The sequence below is a fragment of the Cariama cristata genome, unplaced genomic scaffold (genome assembly GCF_000690535.1).
Source record: "Cariama cristata isolate BGI_N322 unplaced genomic scaffold, ASM69053v1 scaffold10837, whole genome shotgun sequence".
In the NCBI taxonomy this organism is placed as follows: domain Eukaryota; kingdom Metazoa; phylum Chordata; class Aves; order Cariamiformes; family Cariamidae; genus Cariama; species Cariama cristata.
Genome location: NW_009627091.1, coordinates 40514 through 54657, shown reverse-complemented (window position 1 = coordinate 54657; position 14144 = coordinate 40514). Strand labels below are relative to the sequence as shown.

The window sequence follows — 14144 nt, the reverse complement described above, 5'->3', positions numbered from 1 at the left end:
TTTTTTTCCATTTAATAAGGCTGTAGAAAATAGAAAATAGGTGTGAAAGCAGGTTTTCAGTTTTTACCCTTATTTTCAAGTGATCACTAGTCTCCTCAAAAGCTATAGTTGGCAGAATATGAACTTGATAAGAACCTTTAGTTTCTGATCTTCAGTAAAAAGTGCAGAGCTTTCAAAGCACTGCTGCTGGGGCTGGGAACCCTCTCGTTCTGCATCCAAGCCGTGACAAGCACAGTGGGTGCTGCCTCCAGAGCTGGGATGCTCAGATGCTGCTGTGGTACAAGTAATCTCTGATAACTAGATCAGAGTCTTTTATTTTTCCTTCTTTTGCTCCTTCTAGTACATGACATGCTGTTTGCTAATGCTAGTGTTTAATAAATTTAATTCTGTACAAGAACTCTATGTCTTACGCTACCTTACATAGGTGCTGTCAGGATGTTGTGTTTGGGGTTTTTTGTGACTTATCTTTCTTAGCATGATTATCGGTTTTTTCCCACTTTCTAGTAATGGCAACCTACACCTGTATCACTTGCCGTGTGGCTTTTAAGGATGCTGACATTCAGCGTGCCCATTACAAAACTGACTGGCATAGATACAACCTGAAGCGTAAAGTTGCTGACATGCCTCCTGTCACTGCTGAGAATTTCCAAGAGAGAGTCCTAGCGCAGAGAGCAGTGGCAGAGGAGCAGAACAAAATCAGTGCCACTTACTGCACAGTTTGCAGCAAGAGGTTCTCCACCTTCAATGCCTACGAGAATCACTTGAAGTCCAAGAAGCACCTAGAGTTGGAGAAGAAAGCTGTTCAAGCTGTTAGCAAGAAGGTGAAAATATTAAATGAAAAGAACCTGGAAAAGGGTCTGGCCCCGGAGAGTGTAAACAAAGATGAAATGAACACAGCTATTCAGCAAGCCATCAGAGCTCAGCCGTCTTCGTCTCCGAAGAAGATACCTTTACCTCCTAGCAATGCAAGTAGCTCTCCAGTTCCTACAGGAAGCGCCAGCTTATCGCAGAGTAGAGAACGATCGGACAAACCTCCACGGCTACAGTGGTTTGAACAGCAAGCAAAGAAACTGGCCAAACAGCAAGCAGAGGAAGAAGAGGATACGGAGGAAGGTAAGGCACTAAACATACTGAGGAGAGATAGCTTGCGGTAAGCTATGTAGTTGTTGGTTTTGTGTAAAAGCCTCCTATTTCTGTACTAGTATGGCGTTTTCCATCACAAAAGGTCTTCCTGCTTAACAAAGGAGTTAAGGTTGGCCCATGCTTGCAGTCAGGGGGCTCTGTGTTTGTATCAGCTCCCAGCTGTGCAAGATACTAATGCGTGTGAAGGTTGACTATAAACCGTTATTAATATGAGTGCTATTTCTCACGTAAAATTCTAGGGGAAGTTTTCTTTAAGGAAGGCTAACATAAAAGGTTACTCTAAAACTACTTCTGAAAAACAGATAAACAAAAGTCCAATCATGATCATTGTCCTATCAATCACTTTACTGATCTGTTGAAGGGAGGTGGGAGTGGGGATGGTTTTGTTTTTCTCTGCCCATCAAGACCAGAGGAGAAAATTTGCTCCTTAGCCTGACACTGTGTGGCATAGCTTCTCAGCATATTGGCATCTATATTAAAATTGGTTTAAGAGTTGCCACCCCGACTGGCTGGTCCTGCTTCTTCACCTTCACTGCTTGTGTGGATACAGCTCTTTGTTGGAGGTCGGCTTGGAAAGTGGACAGCTGAAAAGATCAGAGCTTCAGAATTCCCAGAAAAGGGTTATTTTTGACCTGGACGCTTTCAGTGCTGTAGTTTACAGTGCAGCTCCAAATGCATCTATTGGAGCAGTTGCATGGGGTGATTGAACTGCAGCAAGGGGACAGGTGTGAACGAAGTGGGACTATACTATGCCAGCTTCATTACTGAAACCATTGTGTCATGTTATTACATCTGTTATAGCAGTTTGATGCTGATGAAATTTCAGTCACAATTCAGGGAATCTGTTCTACAGGACAAGAAACGTATACCTTTGAACATGCATCTTAACGTGTAAAGAAGGAGACAACTTACACCTGTTTTGTATTAATGTGTTAGTCATAAATTGTAATGCTAAAGTCTCAGGTTTCTGAATGTTAATTTTCCTTTGAAGTGCTTGTCCAGGAATGTTTCCTACAAGTCCTGTTAATTCAGGGTCAGGCTTTTGAAATTACTGAACTGTATTCTGTAGCAAAGATTTCTAATCAGCAGCCTACAACTCTGGGGAGTAGTGTGTTCCCTGTTCTCAAACACTCTGTGCGTATGGCAGTTGGAAGGGGACCAGTAGGACTGGAGTACTGGGAAATACTCACTGCCCCAGATCTGAACTCCTTAAAAAAGATTTCTAGACCCCTCTAGCAGTATAATCAGATTGCTGGTTCGTCTATCCATTAATGAGCTCTGCAGTAATCTTGCAAATGTGTAAAATTGTTAGTATATCTTGGTATATACTAACATATAATGTGACTAGTATATCTGTGACAGCTGTCTTTGTTCTTCTCTGTTAAAGACATGTGTGAACAGGAGTATGTTTTCCCTCACTGTTGAGTCACTGCTGGAAATTAATGTTTTCATGATTCTGGCAGAGTTGTATTGTATTTAATAAGCCATGCTTGTGTCCTTGTGCTGTGGTGAATTAAATTTAAGGCTTCAAAACAGCAGTGAAGTGTTAATAGTTGAGAAAAACAGAGAGGAAAAAATATTGGATCTGCCAACTTTTTTATGAGCAGACCTGAGCTTTGTTCTGCATCTTACAAAGAAATATGTTTTACTGGCAATGGTATATTCTTGCACCTGGCAGTGACTGTGTGGCACTTAGCTGTAAGAATAGGAAATGCAGTGTTTTCTATGATAACTTTTTCTAACTTAATTGGGACTTGTTTTACTTAGGAGAAGTAATAACATAAATATTTTTTTAAACTTCCTTTAAAAAGACTGGGAAGACATGGATTCTGATGAAGACGTCAGCTCTGAAGAAGAGATGGAAGGTGTGGGAGAAGAAGAGGAGGAGCAGGCGGAAGCTGAAAGCACTCCTGCCATTGGGGCCATACCGGTCACAGACTGCTTGTTCTGTCCCCACCATTCAAGATCTCTCACGAAAAATGTGGCCCATATGACAAAAGCTCACAGTTTCTTTATTCCAGACATAGAGTACCTTGTGGATCTCAGAGGACTAATCAAGTACCTGGGTATGCCTGTAAATGTTCTCTGATTTTTGATCAGGATAATTAAATGCTGTTATTGCTTATTTTCATGTGGATATGACTTTAAATGTTTTGGGGGGTTTTTTGTGTAAAATCTGAGTGCTGTCTAGTTCAGTATTTTGATCATGAACAGGACCACAGGCTTTCCAGGGAGAGTGAGAGCAAACATGTGGTCATGTGCCCTGTAGGTCTCATGTAGTTTTCCAATGTTAAGAAAGTTCTTCAGCTAACGTGAAACTTGGGACAAAACTCTATTGCTAAAGTGTGCATATGAACTGTGTTACCCTACTAATTAGTCGCAAGTATTCACCTCATCGGTTTACACTACTTGTGAGAGCGAAAAACTAGGAAAAATGTATCTTCCTTGAAGTCTACAAATAATTACGAGAATAAAATAATTTTGGAGTATCAGATAGAAAACTGTATTGGAAGTATGAAATTTGTTACTGAGAACACATAATGATCCATACCTTGGCATAAGAAATGTTTAAATGCACAGACTTGTCCCTGATGGAGCCATATGGTCAAGGCATAGGAACAGCAGGGCTTTTCTGGAGAGGAAGGGCTCAAGGCTCTTCCTTGGTCTCTCTGCCTGCAAGCTGGGAAGGCTACACTATAGAAATGTTAGCTAGTGACTAGGGAGGCTCTATTCAGACCAATAGAAGTGTCAATGTTTTCTGCAGGAGAGAAGGTTGGCGTTGGGAAAATCTGCATCTGGTGCAATGAAAAAGGAAAATCCTTCTACTCTACAGAAGCAGTACAAGCTCACATGAATGATAAAAGCCACTGCAAACTCTTCACAGATGGAGATGCTGCCCTGGAATTTGCAGACTTCTATGATTTTAGGTGAGGACCTTTTCTTTGAGTTGAGCACAGATGGGGACAGACAAAAGGACAGTGGACTATTACATCAGAAACTATTATTCATTCTTAAAATTTAGTACTCTTTCTGGTTCTGATGCTTATTTTGCATAGGTGGTTCACAACTTTTCTAGTTAAGTGTAACAACATGATTGGTTCTCCTCTCCTGTGACCACTAATACCACTCCTACATGAAAATATATTTTGAATTCTGGTTTGTATGTTTGCTGTTCCTGAGTTTAGATTTCAGTGCACCAACAAAGGCCATATAAGGGCATAACTGTCTCTTCCATTACCTTTTAGGCAGATTGGGGGTTAATACCTACTGTGAATTTTTTCTTTTAAAGTAGCTGGAGTTAAGTAGGACTGCTGTGATTTAGAGGCGCTCTTGTTGAACTTCCTGTAACTTATGCTAAGCCGTGTTCATTTTGGTCAGAAGTACCTCCTGCTGTGGTGACAGGTGGATTTAGTGGAGCTTCTTGGAGTGCTCTTTCAGTAGTGCTGCAGAGCCGGTGGGCTGCACAGTGGTGACTTTTCACTATGAGTCACTGTTAAGTGTGCTGCAGCAGAATTGTGCTGAGTTATAGAACCGGGTGGAGGAAGGGTGGTCCTTGTCTTCAGCCGCTGTTCAGGGCAGCGTGCTACTGGGAAGAACTCTCAAACCAAGGTAGGTGATCCCTGACAGTGTGTGTGGCTTGCTGTAGCTGTGCATGGCAGTTCTCATGTGTGATGGGTCTGGATAGCTGTGGCTGCTCACTGTGTATAAACCATGTACTGCTGCTCTTCCACAGGAGCAGTTACCCAGATCACAAGGATGGGGAAGATGTGGAGGTGCCTGGAGAGCGCCCAGCAGAGAGAGAGTTGGATTATGATGATGACACCATGGAGCTGATCCTTCCTTCAGGTAGGCATAGGATTTGTGTTACAGCGTACTTTCTCTGCATTTCTCATAGCTGCAGCCATTGCCTGTAGCACAGGTCATCGTTGTAAGTGTTTTCCTTTGGCAGGGAAGAAAGTAATTTTGCATCTAAGTGTCTTTGGGGTTTTCTCCTCACCTTCTGTTATTTTCACTATCAAGTAGTTCAGCTTCTTCAGCATTAATGTACATGTGGACTCGGGCAGAGGGTTCCTTTGCCTGCTTTACCTCTTCATTAACATGTGACTCTCGTGGTATACTCCAGGAGTTTCCAGATCTTGTTTTAGTACCACTTGGAGACGCTATAACTTAGGTTATCTAGTGTAGTTTTTTTGCAGAGAGGCAGCTGGTAACTAATTTAGTAAACTAGTTCAGTAAAATGAATCTAAACAACCTTACTCTTGCGTTGGGTAGCATTCAGCATTCTTGCTTGCATATGCTTTTGTTTTGGTGTTTTTTTGTATGAGGGGACCTCAGCCCTTTCATTCTGGAAAGTGCTGCCAACTATGCAGTTACAGAAGATTTCCTGAATGTCAGCAAGTTACTTTCCTGGTTACTTGAAACAGCATTGCCTCTTTGCTCATTCCCCTAATGAAATTTTTCTTTTCTGCTAACTGCCTGTTTGTTATCTGAGCTAAGGACCTCTTGAACAGCAGCTCTCTTTGGGTTTTTTTTTCTTCAAGGTAGAGTGCGGTGCAGCAGCTCTTACAGTAATCACATTGAGTTCCTAATAGTCCTGAAGTTTTTAAGGTTCTGGGCCTTTTAAAAGCATTTCTCAGCATAGGGATTTTCCATAGTTTTCACAATTTGCTAGAATACTGCATTTCAGAAGCTGCTCCATTATGCATAATAAGATGTCCCCTCCTCTGAACAGGTGCAAGAGTGGGTCATCGTTCTTTAATGAGGTACTACAAGCAGCGGTTTGGTCTGTCAAGAACGGTGGCTGTTGCACGAAATAAGAAAGCAGTGGGTCGGGTGTTGCAGCAGTACAGAGCTTTGGGCTGGACAGGTCAGACAGGTAAGTGACAATGTGAGGTTTTTGCAGAGGAGGAGGTTCTAGGATGTCATCACTCTACAATTCAATAGGTCAATTTTTTTTCACATTTGTGGGGTTTTATGTAGTAGTTTGTCTTCCACTCAATTCCCTTTCATTCCTGACATCCAAGCAGAGTAAGTTATGGGAAGTTGTTTGTGTCTAAAATCCATTGCAGCTTCTGTACGAGCCCTTCAGGTCATTAGCATACATGTTTGATATTTGGTGACTTCCTAAGATTTGTTGGTTTCTGCCTGTCAAAACCACTACTCTTGCTATTTAGTAACATAACATAAATCATTCTTTGACAGTTAGAATACTTTTCCAGTTGGGGAGCAGTGATGTGATCTGTATCCACTTTTGAAATAAAAGAATCGCACATTGGAACGCAAAACAAACTTCTCCCTTCATCACAGTCATAGGTATTCATAGAATGAACTGGCTTTTCTCAAGAGAAAAGTGAAAAGAAGTATACCAGTATGGGAAGGAGAAGACATAGCTAACTGCTCATGTAAATGGACAGATTAGCTGGTTTGCTTAGAAGTAGTAAATAAGCTTACAGACACTTACTCTTCTCTTTCCCTGAAGGGGCCGTCTCTGCTCATCAGCGTGATATGCAGTACCTGCAGAGGATGAAGTCAAAGTGGATGCTCAAGACAGGAATGAGTAACAATGCTACAAAGCAGATGCATTTCCGGGTGCAAGTCAGGTTCTGAGTTCCCAAGAGAGCTTCATGCAACTGGTTTTGGGAAAGGGGATTTAATGGTTTCTGGGACAAGGATTGTGTTATTAAAATGGACTTGGTACCTATCAAATGAGGATGTGTGTGCTGCTGTGGATTCCTGTCTTTGAGAAGAAGAGCAGGGAGCTTGTCTCTTCTGGCAAAATGATGGTTAGCCTAACTTAAAAAATAAAATATCTTAAAAGGAATATGTGGCAAAGTAATCACGGCTATGAATAAAGGTGCATGCATAGTCTTGCTGCCCATCTTTGTGCAATCCATTTCTGTGGGGCAGTTGACATTTGTCATTTGTCTGAATATCTTCAGTTTCCAATTCTGCAAAATGGCTGAGGCCAAGAAAAGATCCTAAATCAAAGAGCCCAAGATGGAGCGTATTGAAGGTTTTCACTTATGTTGCCAGACATAAGTTAGCTGGATGTTTTGGACTTCTAGCTGCCACTATGGAGGTGAAAATTTGAGAGCAAAAGTTCTGGGAAGGTTAAGCCGTAATTGTTTGAAGAAATGCACTGATGGAAAACATAATTCCAGGATTAATAATGTCATCAAAGTTGACTGTACTTGCTTAATGCTCCAGTTCAGAGCTGGATTAATAATTTACAGTGCAGTTGGTTTATGTTGAATTTAATGAATTTTCATTACCTAAAAGCTGCTCAAAATTACTGTAACATTTAGATGAATGTCAATCAAAATTTCTGATGATCTGTTATAAAGATTGGCTGATTAAAACTCTGAAGTTACTATTGATGACAGCTTTGTTGTTCCCATTGACTGCTGGTGTTCCATGTGATCTTGCTGAAGGAAAGTGGCCTAAGTCGGGCATTGGTTAGAGTTGAGGGCACGCTCTCCCACTTAAGCAGGTGAACTGTTACAGGCAGGGGTAGAGAAAACCTGCTTGTGCAAGAGTTGAGGCAGCAGCGCTGGTGTTGGTCCTGGCGATGTAGATGTTAAAAGCTTCCGTGAGCTTACCAGTTCTTCTGTCCTTCATGTAAGGAGGTAGGCACTTAGATGCAAAGGTGTAGGTAGCTCATGAAGCCCCGAGCTGTAGCGTGCTGGACACCATGAGCGTATGCCACAGGAAAATTGCTATTTGTTTGCCTGTCCATTCATGGTAAAGGCAGCTGCAGCTGGTTACAGTCAAGCTGTGCTTCTGTGTTTCAGGATTACTCTGGATTCCCTAGTAGTGGCTTTCATTGGCATGATTTTAATACAAGTTTTCTTTCTCTCCTGTGAGTGGTGTGTGCATAATATCACTGGGAATGGTAGGGGGAGACTTTGTCAGTTAACACTGTATTTTCATCTCTTAAAGTAATCCACTGAAGTCTCCCTAAGAAGTAAGTTCAGAAAAAGTAGTGTTGCTGGCGTATCAGCACTTCTGAAAGAGTGCTATATTTATGGGACTCAGGAAAGTGATCATTGGAGGTGCATGCAATGTATTCTTGGTTTGTGGATTTGTCTGCGGTGTTTTGCTTTTTGTTTCTTTTCTTTTTTTAGTACGTTCTGCTGCCTTGGAAATTTTTTGCTGTTTCTGCTTTTATTGAGAAGACATAAAGTAATGCAGGCTATAGATTTGACATAGTATTTACTAAGTCAAGTGACTAATACATTAAAAAAGGTACAGATTTGAGTGAAGGGAAAACTGAAGCAGAGAGAATTTTAAAGAAAGGCTGTGTTCACATCCAAAGTTTTAAACTAAAGTTGGGTTGATAAATGAGTACCTCCTTTTTCCTGGCAAAGGCAGAGTTCCTGCCATTGTGTATCCATAGCTGCATCTAGCTCACATTTGAATTTATTCTTGAGGGTTTGCTCTGGGTTGTTGGACTTTACTCTCAAAGTTAGAAGTACGAGATCCAGTCTCAGCTATGTGACTCAAGCGATGTGAATCTTGAGATATCATATCCTTTATTACACTCATAACCTGGCCAAGCTTGCAATTATGGTGTGGATTTCTAGCTCTGAGGGCATATCCTACTTGTACATGTCAAGCCTCAGCATCTGGCCCTTGGGGAACTGCTCATCTCTTTTTCTTTGAAGTGAGAGATTATTATCAAAGGGTCTTATGCTTATGTACAAGTTAGATTTTCTTTACACAAAAAGCAAAATGAAATGCCACAAAAATGTAGAAATAGAAGGGTTAGACTTCTTAACTGGAATCTTAACTTGTTTTTCTTTGAATACCATTGTAAGTGAGCAGTGAGCATCAGAGTGGTATTCAGTCTGGAGCTTTTGGGAAACACTCGTGGAATATCCAATGCTTACATTAAGGACAGGACAGTTATCCTGGAAGAGTCTTGGGCATAACCTAGTACAGTTGCTAAAGTCTTAGAGGTGGGTGTTAAAGGAGTCTTGGCAGTGACAGCAGAAGTACAAGGAGATAATTCATTCAGTGACAAATTACTTTGGGTCCATAAGGTTCAGGCCGAAGGTGGAGTTTGCTGCTCCCCTCAACGTGAAAGGGCAGCCTGCTGCTTATGAAAAGATGGGGATTGCCTCAATTTCCTCAACGGTCTGGTTCAGAAAGAAATGCAAGTAAGCAAAAATGGAAATTGGTAGTCATTTGGCAAGTCACAGGGAAGCTGAAGGAGGCAGTTGGTATAGTATGCACCTATGATTCTGTCCTGTATGTCTTACTGCAGTTAGAAGAAAATGGAGGAGAGGGTATGGAAACCTACTGGTAGCAAGAATTTTCACTCCAAGCTGAGGATGGGTGCCTTGGAAAACCGGCAGAGGGCACAGGAAAGCTTTTCCCAGAATTGTGTTTACTATGACAATAAAGTCTAGTAAGCGTACATTCATGTGGAATACTGATAGGGTGAGAAGGCAAAGTTCACCACTAACATGAGTTAAGATTAGCACTAGACTTCATGAGATTAATTGCTATTAATATCTTTATGTAGGTCCAGGGAGAGCATTGCTAGCAAAGGGTAGCTAGAACAAGTATGCAGATTGTCTACAGTATTCAGCAACAGTGCTACGGTCTGCACAGCTTGTAGGTAGCTCCAGCTATGTCAAAGCATCTGAGAGGGTTTTTATTAAACACACTTCACAGTGTTACAGTTTAGTCTTTTACCTCCCTAGCTTAAATCCTAAAGATTGTACGAAGGATAGCTAAGGGCAGTTTTTTGTTTCCTAAAGGAATTCCAAATAATGATGATTCCCATCAAGGTGCTACGTTTCCAGCTGTGACCTAGCCTTGCACTTGTGCTCCCCTGCTCTGACCTTGCGTTTCCTGGCTCTTATGATCAGAATGAGTGAAAAATAAAGTCTTGAGGCAACCAAATAGATCTGAGACAGTCTCTGGATATAGTGGGTACTCCGGGGCAAGAATTTCCTGGTATGACCTTAATTCAGTGGGTGTGCCGTTCCCAGAGGAGGAGATGATCCCTTCTTGACCTGGTGCATCCAAAGTAGGAAAGGCTGGGAAGAAGCATAGAAAAGACATCCTGGTTTGGACACAGTTGGGGTTCTGCTTGCCTGTCCATCCAGTAACAGCTGATTGTTAAAGTGGTCCCGATGCTGAATCAGGTATTGCAGAATGAATCAGAAGAATGAAAGAATTGGCAAAGCTGATAGGGTACATCTGCTATCTCCTTTTGGAAGTAGTTCTTCTGTTTTATACACTTAAGTTGTCTAAAAGTAACCCAAGTGGTACTAGAGGGAAAAGCATCTACCTGTTATTGGGAAGGGAGTGGCTAAGAAACAGAGAAGCATATGGGATGTAGAGCAGCAGAGACACAGGAGACCAGATCTGTAAAACATCCTAACAGCTTATTACGCTGAAGCTGCAAGTCAACAAGTAAAGATCTATTTAAAGTGAGCACTCCCTTTAAGAGTGCATTATTGATCCCTAATTGGTTTCCACGAGGTAGAGGGCCTGAAATGTAAAGGAGTTGGACCATTACCCAGCTAACATCTGATGCTTGAGGGGCATTGAGTTGAGATTCTTTGCTACAACTTCTAAGAGTTATTTTTCATCTATTAAAACTGAGGCATCCTGTGCTAATGGGCATGATCTGCTCAGTGTGGAGGAAGACGACTAAACCCCTATCTGCATAAAGCAGCTGGTGGAAAACTGTACTTCAGAGACCCAAGCAGGTTTATGCTATTATAACCTGTAATAGATGAGAGGTTAGAGATAAGCTTTAGGGCACATTTGACTGAAAATTAAAAATTTATATCTTAAATGCTTTGAATCTTAGTGGCTAATTGCTTTAGCCCAACTGACTACCATACTGCAGCTGGAGAACAGCAGTCACCAGACACTGTCATCAAATCCTGAACCCTCAGCAGTCAGCAGAGCCTGAACAGTTAAGATGACCAACGGATGGCCATTCATGTGCCAGAGCAAGCCAAACCATCTCTTTTCAGGAATCTGACCCAGAGGAAATTTCTATTGTCTCTCCCACTACATCCTAGACTACCCTGCATAAGATGCAGCAGACAGGCACTTCAGCAGCAATAGAAGCAGTAACAGGAGACCTGTAGCCAGTTTTGTGTTAAGGATTTCTGCATATGTCTAGGATAACAGACTAAAAGCAGAGTAATAAACGCTAGCTGAGCTGGGAAGGGAGTCAGAATCACGCTCCTCCAAAAGTAGTCAGCACTTCCCAGTGACAAAAAGGGGTCATTAAACAGGTTTTTAAATAATGACATTACGAAACAAAGATTTATGTCTTTGTACAGTTCTCTGATGCAAGGAAAAGAGTTGTCCAAGATGGAGGCACATTTTCTATCATTCATTACACTTGTTGTGTTGGAAACTTACTTGCTTCCCACTTTACTGGACTTACTTTTTCAACTTTATCTTTGCCGAGAATTTACAGTGGTAAATTCCATAACCTTGGGTATGGAAGTAAGAGGTTTGTTCTTCCTGCATCATGTGTTAACAGACAAAAGTGAACGTGTACCAGGACTCAGAAGTGCCTGTTCACGTCATCGGATGACCTCATATCTTAACATTCCTTTCTTGAAAGATCTTGACGAAGCAAGTCTGGGTAGGAATTACTGACTATCAGTAACCTGAGTAACAGAATTAGCAGTAGCAAATGTTGTTGGTTAAACAGGGGAAAAAAAGAAAATATTTACATTTCTTATGAGCTCTAGGGGCCACAAAAAATAGTGTTTTATAAAATGAAATTTGTAGCAAGATAAATTTCTCCTTGGAACACTTTGAGCTGTCAGAATAATGATAACTATTTTTTTATTTAATAATTAAAGCATGCCTGGAAGATCTAGCTATGGAAGTTTACAAAACTAAGTGGCTCAGTAAACAATCACCAGACCAATAGAAGTTGCATTTCTACAACAAATAGGTAAACCAAGCACCTCAGACATGTAAGAGTGCTGCAGGATAGGCTAGCACTCAGCTCTGGGGACGTTTTCCCACAAGCTGGGAAGGAAAAAGGAGTCTCCTTCAGCAAACACCCTGTGGCACATGGGCTGCAGTGCTACAGAGGGGATTTCAGGCTCTGCAACACACAGAGGTGCAGCCTCAAGTACCAGCCGAGGCCCAGGTGTGGTGTCCTTGCCTCATTTTTTTTCTGTTATTTGTGGCTCTTGTAAGCTAGAAAAGAGGGCATGCTTGTAAACCTCAAGGCCAATTTGCCTTCCATCACTCTTCCTCAACCAAATCCCACCACGCAAAAACAATTTCACATTTCCTACCCCTTCCAGTACCCATTAATGCAAGGTTTGTACAGTCATCTATGGATATGTTTGGTTCTTTTTTGGGTAGCTTTCCACCCTTAAATTTCTGCTTTGTGCAGACGTGAAAGCCATCTGGCCTTTCCTGGGCAAGATCTGCCTTTGGTCTCACACAATTCTGCTACACTAACCACCACTAACTCCTTAACAGGTAGGGCAGCTACGTGTTTGCTTATGTTATATGCACTGAAAAATCTTGATAAAATATTGGCTGAAGCATTCCAAAATCCAGATATTTTCTGACATCTTTCATAGGTGTGGTCATACCTAGCTTACTTAATTCCTTGTAGTTGTGGTATTTCAGTAAATCCTGCCATTCAAGTCACCATATTTTAACTAAATTATACTGATAAAGTGCATGCTTTTAAAATACAGCGGACAAAGAATTGTTTCAAGGTTGTTGGTTTTTTTTCTCCCACTAAGTGTTAAGCAATACCAACTGAAATTACCCTAAACTGGCCACAGACCAAGGATAAACCTGGACTGTTATTTTTATTCAAATGATGTATGATAAGTTGATTCCACATCCAAGTGCCTGGTAAATGGTGTCATCTTTCTTCATCGTTAATACGGGACATTTGCGAGCTGCATCTACTTTCCTGCCAGTAGAAGGTCCATTGTCCCAGAGAGAAGGGAAAACTGACCTGTAAGGTCCAGAGCTCAGTCTGTCATCCTCAAATGCTTTAGAGATTGCCCAACCAGCGTCAGTAGAAGCCCCATAGCTCACTGTACAGTCTATTTTTGTTTGCTTACTTGTCTGCTTAGCTCAGCCATGCCTGCTGGAGCTGCATCAATGAGAGCATGTTGTGTTTGTCCTCAACTCTTCAAATGCCTAAGTCACCATGGTTCTTCTTGCAGTTCCCAATAGAAAACCAGCATTTTATAGGAGAGGGGAGGAGCAGTACAATCATGCCTTAGTCCAGTAGCCATTTACAGAGCACAAAGAGAGGATTAGGTGTCTCAGCTGTGGTCGCACAATTGTCTAGCAAGCAGCTACCAAGAACTAATCAACAGGATCTAATGCAACATCTGACCTTGCCCCAGGGTCTGGGCACCTATCTTCAGTTGTAATCTGAAGCAGAGAGTGCCCTCCTGAGAGCAGGTGCTTTTCAGATAACTGACCAGACCTGATTTGAACATTTGAGTGCTTGCGGGAGGGTGCCTACTTCTTAATTAATAGGCCGGCTGTTCAAATTCTTTGTTACTAGGCAGTTAAATATAGAAACCAACAGATGCCTTTGAAGTTTTATTTTAAATGACGTGGTCTTTTGGCCCCATGAATCACCCTTTTTTTCTGTACTGTGGCATAGCTCCAACAAGTGATCCCAGTACAGCCATTAAGAATAGCTGAGGTACTTTGGGCGGGATTACGGCCAAAGCTGTACGTGCATACCTAAGTTACTCAGGGTCATGTATACAGGAAATTAGTGACAGAAACTGCAGTCAACCCACCTCAAACATTTATCATATCTCAATGGCAAGATCACCCAGACTTAGGAGGTCACCAAGCATTTAATAGTTTGGAAATCCACCTGTTCTTGCCAATGGTTAGATACCCTTGCACGCTGCGCGTGTTTTGCTGCTGCTTCTATCACTTTGTTCCTAGGGCATCTCAAGCTGACTAGTAGCTCCCACAGCGCAGTGGAGTAGCCCCAAGTCTGTGCTTTG

The 14144-nt window shown here is 41.8% G+C and overlaps 1 protein-coding gene across 1 annotated transcript; it reads left to right on the top strand.

Annotated features, from left to right (window-relative positions):
• The first annotated feature begins 502 nt into the window (after nt 1–502).
• Nucleotides 503–6838, top strand: ZNF622 (zinc finger protein 622). Its single transcript, XM_009704312.1, has 6 exons — nt 503–1113; nt 2955–3209; nt 3908–4070; nt 4877–4989; nt 5876–6019; nt 6623–6838. The coding sequence occupies exons 1-6, from the start codon at nt 507–509 to the stop codon at nt 6748–6750; spliced, it is 1410 nt and encodes a 469-aa protein (XP_009702614.1). The 5' UTR covers nt 503–506; the 3' UTR covers nt 6751–6838.
• Nucleotides 6839–14144: the final 7306 nt, after the last annotated feature.